The sequence below is a fragment of the Rhopalosiphum padi genome, chromosome 2 (assembly GCF_020882245.1).
Source record: "Rhopalosiphum padi isolate XX-2018 chromosome 2, ASM2088224v1, whole genome shotgun sequence".
Lineage (NCBI taxonomy): Eukaryota > Metazoa > Arthropoda > Insecta > Hemiptera > Aphididae > Rhopalosiphum > Rhopalosiphum padi.
This window is the reverse complement of record NC_083598.1, coordinates 16,388,555-16,405,220: the sequence shown is the minus strand read 5'-3', so window position 1 is coordinate 16,405,220 and position 16,666 is coordinate 16,388,555. Positions and strand designations below refer to the sequence as shown.

Genomic DNA, 16,666 nt, shown 5'->3' with positions numbered 1-16,666 from the left:
ATTGTTGCTTTAACCTGTTAAATATGCAAAAACATGCAAATACATTAAATTTACAGCTCTGATAACATGTTATTGTTGTCGTCACGGTTATACTAGTTTTATACAACGCTTTTGACAATATTGACATTTGACACTTGTAGTAATATTCGTCATTAAGTGAAAGCGGAAAATATTTTTAAAACATATAACACCCAAGCCTGGGAACCGAAAATTAAAATAATGGCGCCATATCTGTATGAAAGATCAAACATTTATAGCCTTTAAATAACCTTTGTAATATTGATCCACATTCCACATTAATATCCTATAATAATATATAACTACCAAATATCGATATTTTACAATTATGTTATTTAAATCAACAAAATAAAAGTATGGAGTGAATATATTATTTTGGTTTTACATTTTAAATTGTATAATTATTTCGTTTTACACCAAAAACTTGTTTCACCAGTACGTATGAGAAGATGTAATTAAAATGATAATTTTACATTTGGACAAATATCTTGTCATATTTTGTTTTTACTATTCTTTAATATTAATAAAACTTTGTATATATTAATATTTGATACAATATGTAATATTTTTATTATATATATTGATCATGTAGGTATCTGTTATTTAATTTTCTTTAAAATTGAAAAACAAATAACACCAAGCTTAGCATGAGATTAAACAACATTTTTTATCATAAAGCGAAACACGAGTAACCATGTGTCTAATATGACAATTGACGAGTATAAAATAAAAACTTGCCACGTTTCATTGTGTTGAAGGCAGGAAAAGTGAAAACTATGTACATTCGGACGAAACACATTTACTAGGTAGTGTGTCGAATCAACAAATCGTCAATAATCAAAATAATCAATATGCCCGCATTGGTTTTAGTATCTGTATTAGAGGCTAGAATAAAACGTATAATAAATTAATAAACTCAAAATCTTATTGTTATTTAAAAAAATATTATATCGTGCCACAAAAATGTCTATAAAATTCCGCTTTCCCGCGATTCAAGGACTACCAAAATTAAATAAGAATAATAAACTTATGGGTAACTGTTACCTAATGGTAATATACGCGATTGACATTTAAGTTCGGGTTTTCAATTACCTTTAATACATTCAGTTAGCATGATTTATCATGATTAATGTTCTATGGTTTTTGCCTTTCATTGACCTATTACAATAATTATGTATAATGACGTTAAATAATTCTATACCAATGTTTAAGAAGGCGCCACACCCTAGTGTTATCTGTCTAATAAAACTACATGGCACATTTTACTTTCACAACAATCCACTTTACTTTGCTGTTTTAAAATTAAAGAGAATTTACTATCATACAATCAAAAAGTAAGACTATTTAAAAATGTATTAAAAAAAAAATACTGTTTTAAAATGCTCACAAATTGCTTCATACTAAACATTTTATCACGGATCAGTAGGTGTAAATGACAGTGGCAATACTATTACACTGGGATCGGGTGATCGACGATTGGATCACGTACCACGTACGTATAGGTATAGTTTTAGTATTGTCGTAATTTAGCAAGTGTTTTCTGATTTTCATTGAATGATAATTTCACAAGTAATGTATCATAGGTCGTCGTAAAAAGGAACGCCGTTTATTGTCGTAATAACAGATGTGTTGTGGCAGGCGAACTCACTAGTAACATGGTTATGTCGACAATTTAAGTTATTTACACCGACGCCAATCATCGGTGAAATACGAAAGTATAAACTGCTCGCCTCTGTCCGTAGAATTTTTTGACGACGTCTTTGGTGAACCATCTGCACATGTGAGTTATAGCAATTTCAATTGTAGCGACTACCGATTTGCAAAACAAATCAAATTACTAACGCGAACGCACAACGCCCAGAACCTAACCTAAAATATTTTTCGATAATATAAATGAACAATGAGTATTGCGTCCGTCCGTCGTTCACAAAGATGAAAGAAATGAAATAAAGAATAATAACACGTACTTAAATAGTGCGTACTATGATATTTTGGTAACGCGTTTATTCATTCATGGCACAATACGAAAATGTAAAACACGAATCTGTCAGTGTTATCGAATGATAGCAAACAGTTAACAACAGATACACAATAAAACTGAAAACCGAGAGTAATATGACAATGTTAACTACAGCTGTTGTGTAAGGACATCCGTGCCCCGTCGTCGTATGTCGATATTCCGTGGTGTGGAGTGTGGTCTATGAACTGTTTTCGTTATGGCGTCGTGAACAGCACTGTTAAGATACGCGGGAAACTGCGCGACGACAAAGGCTCTGAACGCGATCGGACGACAGTAAAGTTTTGGACTGAAGAATGAACCATTTACTGTAGGCGATATAAGCGCATAGGATACACTAGTAGTGACCGCGATTGAAATACCGTGCGATATATTACACACAACGACGAGACGCGTGGAACGATTTCGGACTATTACTGCTAACGAACGCAGTTTGCTCACCAGTCACCAACCACTTCCCCCCCACCGACACCACTACCCACCCAAACAAAAATATTGCACCGTAGTCCGTAGCGCTATTGCGTTTGTTCGGCGGCGGCCATAGGCACCACACGGATCCCCGCACACCATTGCTGGGTCAATCGGCAATCGCACTAATCGCAGTCTCGTCCGCAACACCGCGCCGTTTCTACGTTCTATGACTATCACGTTGACCACAAATCGCAGTATTATTCACAATCTACAGTGCACAGTAAACACATATACGGCGTTTCGTCGGTTCATATATTTCATTTTGTTCGCCCGTCTTTTTCACCGCCGTCTCGAGACGCGCAGTGCATGTTTTTCCGTTTCTTGGCCGTGCGCACAAGTGTCAGTCCGTCACGGTTCGCGCTGGTCGGTTTCGCTTTAACCGCACGAGCTCGCCTCGCCCCTAGTCCCTACGATATGTTCCAACTTCCAAGCTCGGTTAGCTCACTTGAATAGTTTGATTTTCGTCGCTTCGGTCATGTGATCGTTTAGCACGTGTCTGTTTCCGCCGTCGACGGTATTAATTTTCACGCGATCGTATGTGCGCGACGATGTTAGTACCGTCGTCGGGCCATCCGAACCAGATTTTTCGGTGATTAACTTAACACCGCCGCACTTGCGTCATTGCCCCCTCCACATCATCCCGCGTTGAATAGCCGCCATTTTTATTTTAGTCGAGCGCGTGTTCACTTGGTTCACTTACCGTCGAACCGTGGTAGCGCGAGTATCTGTGTCCTCCTAAACCTTACAAGCCAGGTTTCGTGGCCATGGAAAGCGCTGATGAACAACCAGCGCGGGACGCAGACCAACCGTCCGAAGACGATGGTCTCGATCCCGAAGGTACGTTGTCTTGTTTGTTCCGCAATGGCCTGTTCATTACCTTGCTTGGTTTTTGTCCACAGAACTTGTAGAAGATCAACACTATTTCGACAAACTGCTGGTGCACCTTCAGTCTTTCTTGCCGTTTCTTACCAAAGTGATCGACAATCGGGAATTGTTGGAAATTCAACCCGATCATGTGGTCAAGTTGCAGTGCTTGTACAAACTGGTGGACAGCAAAAGGTTTGACTAAATAATCCATATATCATTTTGTTAGTTATTTTTATATTATTGTAGAATAGTACACACCCCCGTTTGGGTCGTTGGTCTAATTTGAAACATTGAAATATCGTCCATTATGACTCGTTTCTTTGGTTTAGATAAGATACAGACATTTATGACGATAGGTATTCAAGATCGAATGCCGTAAAAATAAATCAATTAAATTACCAGAATGTAAAATGATATTAACTGAGTATTTTTACTTATTCAGTGTAGCCAATATTACAATATTACTTACATGCTGACGTTCGTGGTATTTTTATTTCGTATAATTTTAATTTTGTTAGCTATATGAAATAGGTATCTATTTTCTCATTTGTATACAGATACCTATTACTTAGATGGAAAATTATAGGACAAAAGCTTATATATTATATTAGGTTAATTATGCATTTGATTATCTTTTGAAAATATATTATTACAGAATCATTTGTTTAAAATTATGACAAAACAATTTCAATAAAAATCTGTAATTTATCTATCATATAGGTATCTAAACTACTTCCTAAATTTACCACCATTTTAATATTTTTTGGTTACATACTTGAATTACATTTTAGTTTAATATGTCCTAGATAAAAATGTATTATGGTGTTTCAGATTTTTAATGGGTTTGGATTTATCTTGTGATTTATGGTAAATACTATTTATGAATTGCACCCTTTAATAGTCACTATGTGAAGATAACTTCATACATTATCTAATATTTGCACATTTTTAATGAAAAAACATTGCATTTTGTGTACTTGTTTCATTATGTTGGTTCTTATTTATTATTGTTAAACATTTTAAATTAATACTAAGTAACTTTAATATTAAAAAAGTGTCAAGTACTTAGATGTTTTACTGTTTTTTTTTGTTTTTTTTTTTATTATTATTATTAAGTTAGTGGCATATTTGAAGAGGATAGTCCATTATCAACTCATATATACCTATGTACTAAGCAATTTACTTAAAACAGTGTTGAGTAATAATACAACTGAAATACATAATTATATAAAACATTTTTTTAAATCTAAATTTTGAGATAGGTAGTAGGAACCTATGTCTTGAAATTATAAGCATTATATTTATAATATATGTAAAAAAAAAAAAAACAAACACTTGAAATAAAGTTGTGTTTACATAGTTATTATATTGAGTTAATATTTATTTAGTTCCCATAAATTATATAACCATCATATCAATAGTATGTACATTTTGAAAATTCTCTTTTTTTTGTTCCCAACAAATTAAGAAATTGTTTTACTTTAGTATTTAAAACCGCTTCATAATGATTGAATTATTAATTATTGTTAGATATATTTCTTAAAAATTATTATTTTGGTATGTAAAAAAAAAATATATGGAAACTAAATCATTCTGTTGAAATATATTTTATTATTATTTTGCTAATTTAATGTATTAATATTTTTATCAACCGTCATGATACTTTTTTTGTTTTTTATTTTGAATTTTTTTGTAATATTATTCATCGTAACATCATTTAAAGTTTAGAATTAGATAAATTAATTGAGTATTATAATTAGTATTTGCAATATTTACTATTTTCTTACTTGCAATTCTGTTTATATTAATATTATTATTATTTTTTCATAGGTTGTCGCCAGATCGATTAAAAACTTGTAGAAAAGTATTTTATGATTTATATGATAGCTACAGTAGTCCGTTGAACTATGTAAGTATTTTATTATTAGTCTTAATTTTGTATAAAAATTTTTTGTGAAAATTTATAATTATTTATTTGTTTGAATAAAGTCTAAATGATGCTTTAGAACATTAGATTTTCCTTATTACATTTTATTTGTTCATTAAAATAAAAATATTATTACAAATGACTATAACATACAACATACACTAATTGTTTGTATGTTTTTTATTTTAACTTATACATCTGAACTTTCACAGTATTTACCTCAAGATTTTAAAACTAGTTGGATGAAAGAAACTAAGCTAAATGACAATGAACATAAAATGTAAGTATTGAATACCTTTTATATTTTATTTATTTATCTGTATCTAAGTATATTTTCAAATTAATTTATATAAATAAGATATTATTAATTATCATTATTGAATAAAATATTTTCCTTGCAGATCCTCAGAAGTACTTAATAAAAGTAATCAAAACCAAAATAGTAAGTCTGAACTCTCTAATAGTATATCAGTACCAAGTACTAGTCATGATAAGATGGTAAACAATCAACCGGATAGTCTTGATAATTTGACACCAAATAATGAGAATACTATTGATAAAAACTTGGAAAATTTTAAAATTAGCGATTCATCTAGTAGCAAAAATTTTCTCAATGATTCTATGCCTAAAAAGAATGATCTACCTGAGTTTTCAGACAGTCGTTTAAGGCTTAATAAGATAATTGGTTTTGCAGCCAATGCTTCTATTGAAAAACTTAATAAGTCTGATGCATCTATACCACATGCTGAACTTACAACGCAAATTTTTAATGAAATAATTGAACAGAATAATGGTCCAGTTCTTTATAAAGACATGTTGAAAGGCATCAACATTGATGATATTGATGTTAACTATGTAAAAGATGTGATAGAAGGTATAAAAAAAGCTAGTTACGTGGAACCTGTTCAACCACCACCATTACCACCATCAGATCTTATGGATTTGGGAGCATCAAGGGTAAATTTAATATCATCCACTGAATCAAATTCCAATGAAATAGTAACTCATGATAATATTTTATTAAGTAAATCTACTACCACGACTCGTGCACAAACTAACACAGAGATAAATAAATTGCATAAAACTGATTCATCAAATGATATCAGACAAAAGTTTATATCTGCATTAAAACCAGGTACATTAATTGATCTTGAAAATTCAAAAGTAAGTCGTACTTCTTTACATATTGAGTCTCTTAGACCAGTTATCAAAACAAATGAGAAAAGTAACGATTTTATAACATCTGTTGCTGACGTAAGTGTACCCCGTGATCCAAGAATAAGAAATAAATCTTTATTAAGTTCTGAAAACAGTGTTAGTCAAATTAATACACATCCGTCATTAATATCAAATGTACAAAACACTTTTTCAACTAATATTCCAACTCTCTTTCCTTCAAATATTGACAATTCAAATACCACATTGTTTGAAACTAGAGCACAGGAAATGTCTGGATATAATGATCCATGTCTACCAAATCATACAAATATTAAACTGTCCAATCAACCATTTTATTCAGAACATAATGGTGGTAACTCTTTTCATTTTAAAAATAGACTGTTACCTCAAAACAGACGTAATGATCATCAAAAAAATGATTTTAATCAATTCAGTAATTCTACCCAAATGCATGTTACTCCATCCCATAGTGAACCAATGGTAAAATATTGTGAACCAGTGCCATACAAGTCTCACACTAATGATATAGTATCTAAGAGAGATCCAAGGTCTTTGAAAAATATTTCAGCTATAAATAGAGTTCAGTTTCGTAATTATAAAGAATATAGAGAAGCTAAATATGGCAAAGAACAAAAGGGTATTGAAAAGAATAAACAAATAAACCATATTTATGAAAAAATTGAAAAAAATAACATAATTAATTCTTCTTATAATACTTTTGGAATTGTAAATGAAACAGCTAATATTAAAAGTTTTAAGATACCAAAAATTAAACATAATGAAGATTTTATTGATAATAGAACAATAAAGGATTCTAAACCTAAAACGTCTGAGAGTAATAAAAATATTGCAGATGTCTTAAAAGCTGAGAAAAATTCCAAAATAATTAAAAAAACTGATACAATTCTTAAACAACATATAGAAGATGGTCAGAAAACTGAAATAAAAAAAAATTATGATCCAACAAAAACGGATAAAATAAATATTGGCCTTACTGATAAAAACATAGAAATTGAAATAACTGAAAATAGTAATATAGATGAAGATCTTAAAATGAAAATAATGGTTGATAATAATTCAGAAAAAGAAGAAAAATATCCAGAAATGAATCTTGAAAAAATCACTGTTAACATTCCAAGTGAGTTTAACAAGGATGAACTTGATTCTAAATCTGAACAAAATAACATTTTAATTGAACCTATTAAACATAAAAAGCCAAAGAAACCAAAAAAGTATTCCAAGGAGAAAGAATTTGAAAAAATTGTAAAAGAAGCCGTTGAGAGTTCATATGATAGTGAGTGTGGTCCAAGAACTAGAACAAGATGTTCTCTTTTGAAAAAAGATGAAACCTTAAAAACTTCTAAAGTAAATAGCTCAAAGTCTGAATTAAAAAAAAATAGCCCATCAAAAAATAATAAAAAGTTGGAATCTGGTGAATGTAGTAAGAACCTTGATAATGTATCAATTCCCAACATTAAAGATGATATTAAACCAATTGAAATCGGGCATAATATTATATCGTCTACTTCAAAAGAACAATCAGAAGTTGTCAATTCTACAACAACTGAAATCTTGAGTAGAAGTCAAGAAGAAAATTTAGTTTCTTCTAATGAGATTAATTCTACAGCAGATAACCCGAAAATTGATGAGAAAGTTTTAATTGACATTTTGAAAAATCCTAAGTTTATGACAGTCATAAGCATATTTCAAGATGAAAATAAAATGGAAAAACTTAACAAATTGTTAGAAAGTTCAGATGTCAATAGCAATAATGATCAATTAAAAAATAAAGATATATTAGATGAAGAACAACTTAATATTGACAAACAAAAAAAGTTTAAAAGAAAAATGAAAAAAGAAAAAAGGAAACGAAAAAAAATGAAGAAAAATCTTAGTGAAGAGTCTTCTAACGAAGAAAGTATAAATGACATTTCGGATGATAATAATTTAAATCAAGCAGAAAACATAGTAATAACCAAAAAGAAAAATGATACTTCAAATGAATTAAATAAAGGAAATATTAGTTCTGGAAATGTTAATGATCATTCATCAGCCGATCAACATAAATTAAAAGCTGTAAAACGTAAAAAATCTAAAGAAACCTATGGAAATTTTGAAATTCTTAAAGACAAATGTAAACCTGAATTAAAAGACTTAAAAATTGTTCTTGCTAAATTTGATAAAAATATTAAAAGAAGTGAAAACTGTAATTTAGGTATTTCCAGTACAAACAATGATATACTAATCAATAAACCAATAAATATTGAAAAAGCACAAGAAATAAAACCAAAAAAACCTTTTTTAGGTCCATTAAGTGTTAAATTAGCAAGACAAAAAATGGAAATTGAACGGAATAATTCTAAAAATAAACAAGACGTTAATAACAAATTTAAATTTGAAACTAAATCACATGGAAAGGGATTAAAATCTACTGATTTTTATAACAGAAATAGTAAACTTATTTCTGAAACATTAACTAGTATAATGATAGAACAACCAATTGTTGTATTAAGTCCTTTACCAGATCTTAAACCATTTGAAGAAATTATCTCTAATAAATCAGCTGTGCAGAATCAAAATACATCAACTGTTATTGAACCAAATGTTAATGTTAGTAAACCAGAATTTAAAAAGGCTAGATTGTCAGAATTAGACAAACTTCATGCTGATATTAGTGAAATGTTTGATTGTGAAGCTGTATTAAATGCTTCAAATATACGACAATGTAGAACCAATAAACAAATTGATTATGTAAATACAAGTATAGTTTTGTCAAAGAAAAAGAAAGCATCTAATATTGAACAAGTAGATTCTAATGATGATCAAACTGAGTTAATTTGTGGTGTAGGAAAACCAAAAAACACAAAAAAGAAAGTTAAAAAATCTACACTTAAATTAAATACAAAAAAAAAATATAGTAAACAATCAATGGCAAATAAAACTTTACCACCAGTAATTGTGAAAACTGCAGTTTTAAATAAAATGTCTAATAAACAACCAAATAAATTTAAAAAAAAAAAGGGAGGAATTAAGAAATTTAAGAAGTCTAGTTGTAACCAATTGAATAATTCCATTAATAATGCGGTATTGAATGATGAATCTGAATTGAATGATGTGTCAAGCAATGTAATATCTACTGAAATAATGCCTAAAGTTTTATCAGAAAACGACTTTAAAGACAAATCTTATTTTCAAACTTCTGATAAGATTTTGGAATGTAAATTTTGTAATTATAAGGATAAAGGATTAAATATTGTTCGTCATTATAAAAATCAACATTGTAGAGAGGAAGTATTACCATCCAGATTGTCTAAGAATTGTATTGAATCATTAATACATCAATCTATAAAAGAGAATTTTGGGTATCAAAATTCTCTAGATTCAAAAACATTTTCTCTTGGGTCTGTAAATGATAATTATACTTGTGTTTTTTGTCAAGTTATGTTTCATGATTATTTTAAGTTTCATGATCATATAACTAGCCATACTGGAGAATACAGATTCAAATGTAAGATGTGTGATCATATTTATTCAAATGAAGATGAATTGGATATACATATTTTAGAACATACCGATTATGATAAAACTAATGGGATTTCACATTTAGTATATCCAAATCCAATTTGGAGAAAAGTAGTTTTTGGATATTTATGTTCCTTTTGTTATTATGTTCAACTTGATTACAATAACATAGTTAAACATATGGCATCACGACATTTTTATGAAGATAAAAAATTGAATAGCCATTGGACAGTGATACGTATTAGTATGTCTATGGCAGATGAAAATTATATTGATTCTTCAATTAGTTTTGATACTTTGGAAGGATGTTTACCTCCTATAGAGGCTGATCAGGTTATTTCTAAAAATAATGAAGATCAAAACCAATCATTAACTGTAAGAGATTTAATTATACAATCAAAAAAGCAAATACAATCTGATTCCATTTCATCTATTAAAAAAGAATATGTCGAACAAAATATTAATGAAATTCTACCTGAGACAATTATTGATGAGAATCTGTCAGAGATACCTATTTTTGAAAATTTACCAGATTTAACTATTGATAACAATTCAGCAAAGTCATCTATTGATAAAAATCCTCCAGAGTTAAATAATGATGAAAATGCATCACATTTAACTATTGATAAGAATTCAGCAAAGTCATCTATTGATAAAAATCTTCCAGAGTTAAATAATGATGAAAATCTACCAGAATCAGTTATTGATGTGAATCCTCCCGAATCTAATATGTTTACATATTTACCAGAACAAGATTATCAATGTAAGTAAATATTTAAAGACTATTGATATTTATTAAAATATGATTTTATTTGATTAGATGAAACAAGAATCAGCACAGAAGAGTTTGATATTTCAAATTCTGAATACACATTAAAAGAGAATTCTACAAAATGTGTTTTGGCTGGCTTAAGTTGTGAATTGATAAATTCAATGTTATTGTTCAAATGCTCAGTATCGAGTTGTCTAGAAAATCAATTTTCAACTGTAATTTTCAATGATTTTTACAAGCATATAAATCAGAATCATCAGTTTGTAGTTTGGGATGGAAAGTGCAAAGCATGTCATCACGACTTCAAGTTGGTTTCTGAACAATATTATGTAAAAAATGCATTTGAACATTTAGTTTCTCATCATTTGGTTCTAAAGAGCAATGAACAATCCAATCCAATAAGTATATACATCTTAGTTATGTTTTTAATATTTTTAGTTTCATAGTCTAATTTAATTACATTTTTTTAGTAAATCTCGGAGGTTCAAAGGTTGACCAAAGATTATCTTCTTCTTGTCTAGACATGGCCAAAAATACTCCAATTATTGTAGAAAAGTCATTAAGAGTTCGTTGTTTGCCTGGTGATACATTATCCATTCGTAAGTTAATATTTTGTTATTCTTTATAGAAATAATATTTTATTTGTGTGATTATGCTTTAATTATATTTCATGCCACGGGAGATTGCGACTGGGTTGTGACCAAAACGTATTCATTCCCACGCATCTCTATCACATTCCTAACAGGATTGGCTTCTGTTGGTATATGTCATATCAATGTTGTTATAATATACAGAGTAGTTACTGGTATAATATTACAAATAATATTTTTATTTTATGCTAATATTAATAAGCAAAATAAATTATACTTCTTAGTTAATTATTTTATAATTAACTCCTATACTGATATATATAAATATTAGTCGCGGTCATATTCATGGTATGATACTTGAACTACTGTATATACAAAGCTGACCACATGGTGGGGGAAGTTTGGCCTCGGGCAGTTAGAGCTAAATTGTTTCTATGCGCGTGGCGGTTGCACTCTCTCGTGGCATGGGAGTATAGAAGATATTTACAACTTATTTTTTTTTTTGGCTTTTCTCTGTATTCTATTTTGTGCTGTCTTACATTTTAAATTGGTATCATTGGATTATTTATAAAACTATAAATTAAATTAATAAAATAACAATTAAAAAATATATATATTAATTTTCATAGGTACTTGTTTGTTATCACCCCACTAGTACACCTCATAAAATGTATCGGTCCGCCACTCTTGTTTGTTATCACACTGCCATAAATAAAATAAACAATATTATAAATAAATAAATTACATGCATTATTAACAATAAAAGGTTAAAAAACTAAATGTATTATACTTATAAATCTTAAAAAAAATGAATAAATGTATAATTAAGTATAGGTATAATATTTATTTTATCATAATTAGAAAAGAGACCAGAACTCAGATATATCTTTTAAAATAGTTTCAAATGTATCTTGTTTCCGAAACATGTTCTCCTCATAAATTCTCTCGAATTCCATAAAATTTCTTTTTATTTCCCCATTTAGCAGAACCCTATATCCTTTCGATGTTTTGGGTATGTGTGTGCCCCTGTGTCTGGATCAACACAATTATAACTTTAATTAACAGTATTATATTGGAATCTTGTTTGCTGCAAATTATTATAAGTTTTCTAACAATTTGACAATATTATTGAGCCTGGTATATCACGTGCTAATACGATAATTATAGGAACATTAACGGTACACTATGACTATATGGTAGGGTGATAAATTTTATGTGGCGTATTAACGGGACGAACAAGTACCTTTTCAAAAAATGTTTAAAATTCCTATAATATCCTCCCTATACAAATTACAATTGAAGGAGACTTAAAAATTCTAAAAACATTGTATATAAAACCAAGTGTATGTAAATACCAAAACGATTTAGTCTGAAACATGAATTATGAATTATTATTTATCAAAAACTAATACATTTTACATTTTATATTTTATATTTACATTTTATATTTGTTAACTAATTATTTGTTTTCTTAAATAATACTGCAAGTATTTTTTTAAAATATTTTTTGATATTTTTCTATTATTGTTAACTTAAATCATTTAAATATTTCTTAACTTAAATATTTTAAGTGACATATTTTGTTTCAATTAAATTAGTTTAATATTTAGGAAAATGTGTGCAAAAATGGAATTATAATTTCATAATTTTTGCTTAACTCTTTTAAATGGTTTCAGAAAATTAACTTTTTAGCATATTGAATGATTATCAATTTTTAAATGAATTTGATGTTTTATTATTGTTTTAAATAATACTTTTAAAACATTTTGATGCTTAAATTAATTCTAAGTATAATAAGTTAAATTAAAAATTAATTGTAAAACCAGTTATTTTGGAGATATTCAATAATAATTTATAATAAATATTTATAATCTACAAGATACTGATTGATATTTAATTTAATTTAAAAAAAAATTACATTTAAAAACTATTCTAAAAAAGCTTTTATTTTTGCATGTGAATTTTTCTTATACTATATAAATTTTCAATATACTATATTACTACATACAGTAAAGCATTAAATATTTGCACTTACACGGCTTGCAATTTATGTGCATTACAAAATTAAAAAAAAAAATTATTTAAATTTTAAATTTAATTAATCATATTATGTACTTTTAACAATATGCATTTATTTATTTTATCTCAATATACTTATATGCTATACATACTGTACATTTGTTATATTTTTAGTTATGTAAAACATTTAAATTTATGTTCATTGTACCTATATTTTAAATCATTGTTTGATTATCGCAGAGCGATAAGTGCAGATAATCAACGCTTCATTTTAATACTAAATAAACTAGTAGAATAGTACATTAATTATAATTTAATAGTATTTTTATTGTTGAACATTTAATATTCAATTTTTTTTTTTTAATACTAACATTTAAATTTATTTCAATTATAATTGTTTGTTTTAATATCTATTAAAATTCTAAGTATTTTTTGTTTCCTAAAAATATTACATTTTCAGACAATTAAAATGTCATAATATAAATATTGTTGTATACCATATAAGTAATGAATAACTGTACTGTAATGCCTTTAAGGTGAAGCTTCAATGACAAATGAAGAAAAAACAAATTTGTTTGAAGATAATCGTGTGTTTGTCCTAAGAAATGACTTAACTCAGGGAGTAATAGGAAATATCAGTTGTAAAAAAATAAATAATATGTTATTGTTCCAATGTATTGATGAATCATGTATAAATACATGTTCAACAATATCTTACAATGAATTTGTAAAACATATTCAATCATATCATAAGATAACCAGTTGGAATGGAATGTGCAATATTTGTGGATCTGGATTTTGGAGAAATTTTAATAGTCTGTTCATGGAAAATGCTCTAGAACATTTAGTTTCCCATCATTTACTTGAATGCCAAAAAAATGTATATAGTGCTCGTAAGTAAATAGTAACTCATCATAGTAAAATACATCTATGAAGTTAATTGATATATATATTATCAACTTCATGTTAACTTTTTAATCGGCGTTTCTATTTGACATGGTACTTAAAATATTTTTATATTTTCTTGTTAAGATTTTCCATGCATATAAATCTGTACCTAGTCTTTATCTTTGTAAATAACTACACTATTCATCTCATAATTGTATATTATAAACAATATAAATTATTTAAAAGCAAATAGATGACTAATTTTTTTTTTAAACCAAAAAATTATGAATTATTTTTTAATCATCCTAATAAATTAAAAATAAACAACATAACTAGTAAAAATAAAAGTAAATAAATAAACAATTTTTTTGAAAATTTATGAAAATATGAACTATGAATAAATTGTCAACATTTTATTCACTTATTAGAAAAATAAAAGGTTTTACAATTTAAGAGAACCCTACATCCAATTTGTTTTCTTCGTGAATAACATAGCTAATCTATGCTTAGCAGTTAGCATTTAGTTTTATTAAGCTTTAATATAAGAGTGAATTGACCTATTATAAAACTTAATGATAAGAACTTATTTTGTGTTCTTATGTAAGATTTATACGATAATTCTGTTTTTAATCGAGTTATAAGCATTTTTAATATACTGTCACATTTTACAATAATTCCATTTTTAGGTAAAATTATTATCTAGAAAATGTCTTATGCTTTTATTGATATTATCATTTTAAAGTTGGTTATAGCTATGTAAAATATTATAACTTTAAAATATTCATAACTCACTTTAAAATAATAATTTCAATAAAAGCATTTATTAAATGAATTGATTTATTTAATGACATTTTCTAGATAATATTCATACCTTTAAATTTGATAAAAGGTAAATTTACTCTAATACTAAAGCTAACATCACAAATTGTGTTTTGCTGAATAAAAATTTGCTATGATCTACATTAGTTAGACAAAGTCGACATATGTGGGTATAACGTCCTCTTAACAAGTTTTATGTACAAAATAGTATATTTTAAGAATGCTTATAACTCGCTTAAAAACAGAATTATTGTAAAAATCTTGACACAAGAACACAAAATTAGTTCATATCCTTAAGTTTCATAATAGGAGGTTGACTTAATCTATTTTTAAAGTTAACGAAGCTATATTTAAACTGCTAAGCGTAGATTTGCTATGTTACGCACTAGATGGATAGATACAATAAATTGGGTATAGTGTCCTCTTAAAATATACAGATATGATTTATAAATACAAATTATAACAAGTCTTAATAATTTCTACTTTTATACTATTTAGTTGAATTTTATATAATTATTATTATTGTTCTGTTTAAATTTGACAAGACCCATATTATTTTAGATTTTTACTCCTTTGAAAACACCACAGGTGTATTATGGTATAATTGTAACCTTTTTATTACAACTTATCTCATATCATATAATTCATGCTTGAATTTTCATTTTACACAATTTATAAAACCTACAATTCTTTTATATATTTATTTGGTGTAAATTGTTATTATTATATTAATAATCAGCACGCTGTAAATATACACTTAATACAGTAATATATTTTGTAACATATTATTTGTAAAAAAGTATTTAATTAAATGTCATTTCTTAATATAGATATATTATACATTTATGTATGTTTTGATTTTTATACAGATAAGCCTAGCAATTCAAGTATAAGCAATATTTGTGATATGTCTGTTAATAAACCACCAAGTGATCATTCAAATTCCATTAACAAAAATGGTAATAAATATATATTATATATTATTATTAAATTATTTATTTGTTAAAATTAGATAGGATTTGAAATTTTTTCGGTAGAATCATAGTAACTTTAATGTTAATTTTTCAAATTCTAAATTTTTAAAAACAAATCGTGGTTTAAAATCTTAATTTACTGAATATGGATCAAGTTTTTAAATTCCAGGGAAAAGTGAGGTTTTTAATTTTTGACATACTATATTAAATTTAAGAACTGAATTTGGCGGCCAATATATGCATAAAAGCATAATATTATTACACAGTATGCATAAATTGGGTGTTACCTACAACCCTAAAAAATTAGTTGCTTATAAATATTCTTCTTAATTTGAATAGAGTATATTGTGGTAAAATGTTATTAAGATGATTAAGTTTCACTTTTTTTTAAAGTTTTTTTTTTTTGAAAAAGAAAAAACTTCATAAGGTCCTTCTATCATATGTTTATATACACAGTTAGATACTAATTTTTTTATAAAATGTATAAAATTCTTAACTATAATTTTTGATTATTTCATAGTTTCTAGAAAAAAATTGTATTTATTTTTAATATTATATTATAAGTTGCTGCCACAACTATATACCAGAATTTGCAAATCAGCT

At 27.2% G+C, this 16,666-nt stretch overlaps 1 protein-coding gene across 3 annotated transcripts in view; it reads left to right on the top strand.

Annotated features, from left to right (window-relative positions):
• The first annotated feature begins 530 nt into the window (after window positions 1-530).
• Window positions 531-16,666, top strand: part of LOC132920624 (uncharacterized) — a 28,175-nt gene continuing 12,039 nt past the window's right edge. The window contains exons 1-9 of one of the 3 annotated variants that reach the window (XM_060983134.1): window positions 531-3,343; window positions 3,406-3,565; window positions 4,205-4,240; window positions 5,204-5,282; window positions 5,513-5,580; window positions 5,702-10,764; window positions 10,822-11,175; window positions 11,244-11,372; window positions 15,959-16,048. In XM_060983134.1, coding sequence (XP_060839117.1) covers window positions 3,271-3,343; window positions 3,406-3,565; window positions 4,205-4,240; window positions 5,204-5,282; window positions 5,513-5,580; window positions 5,702-10,764; window positions 10,822-11,175; window positions 11,244-11,372; window positions 15,959-16,048 — 6,052 coding nt within the window. In that variant the 5' untranslated portion in view covers window positions 531-3,270. The remainder of the gene's footprint in view (window positions 3,344-3,405; window positions 3,566-4,204; window positions 4,241-5,203; window positions 5,283-5,512; window positions 5,581-5,701; window positions 10,765-10,821; window positions 11,176-11,243; window positions 11,373-15,958; window positions 16,049-16,666) is intronic. The other 2 variants (XM_060983132.1, XM_060983133.1) reach the window with 2 other exon arrangements.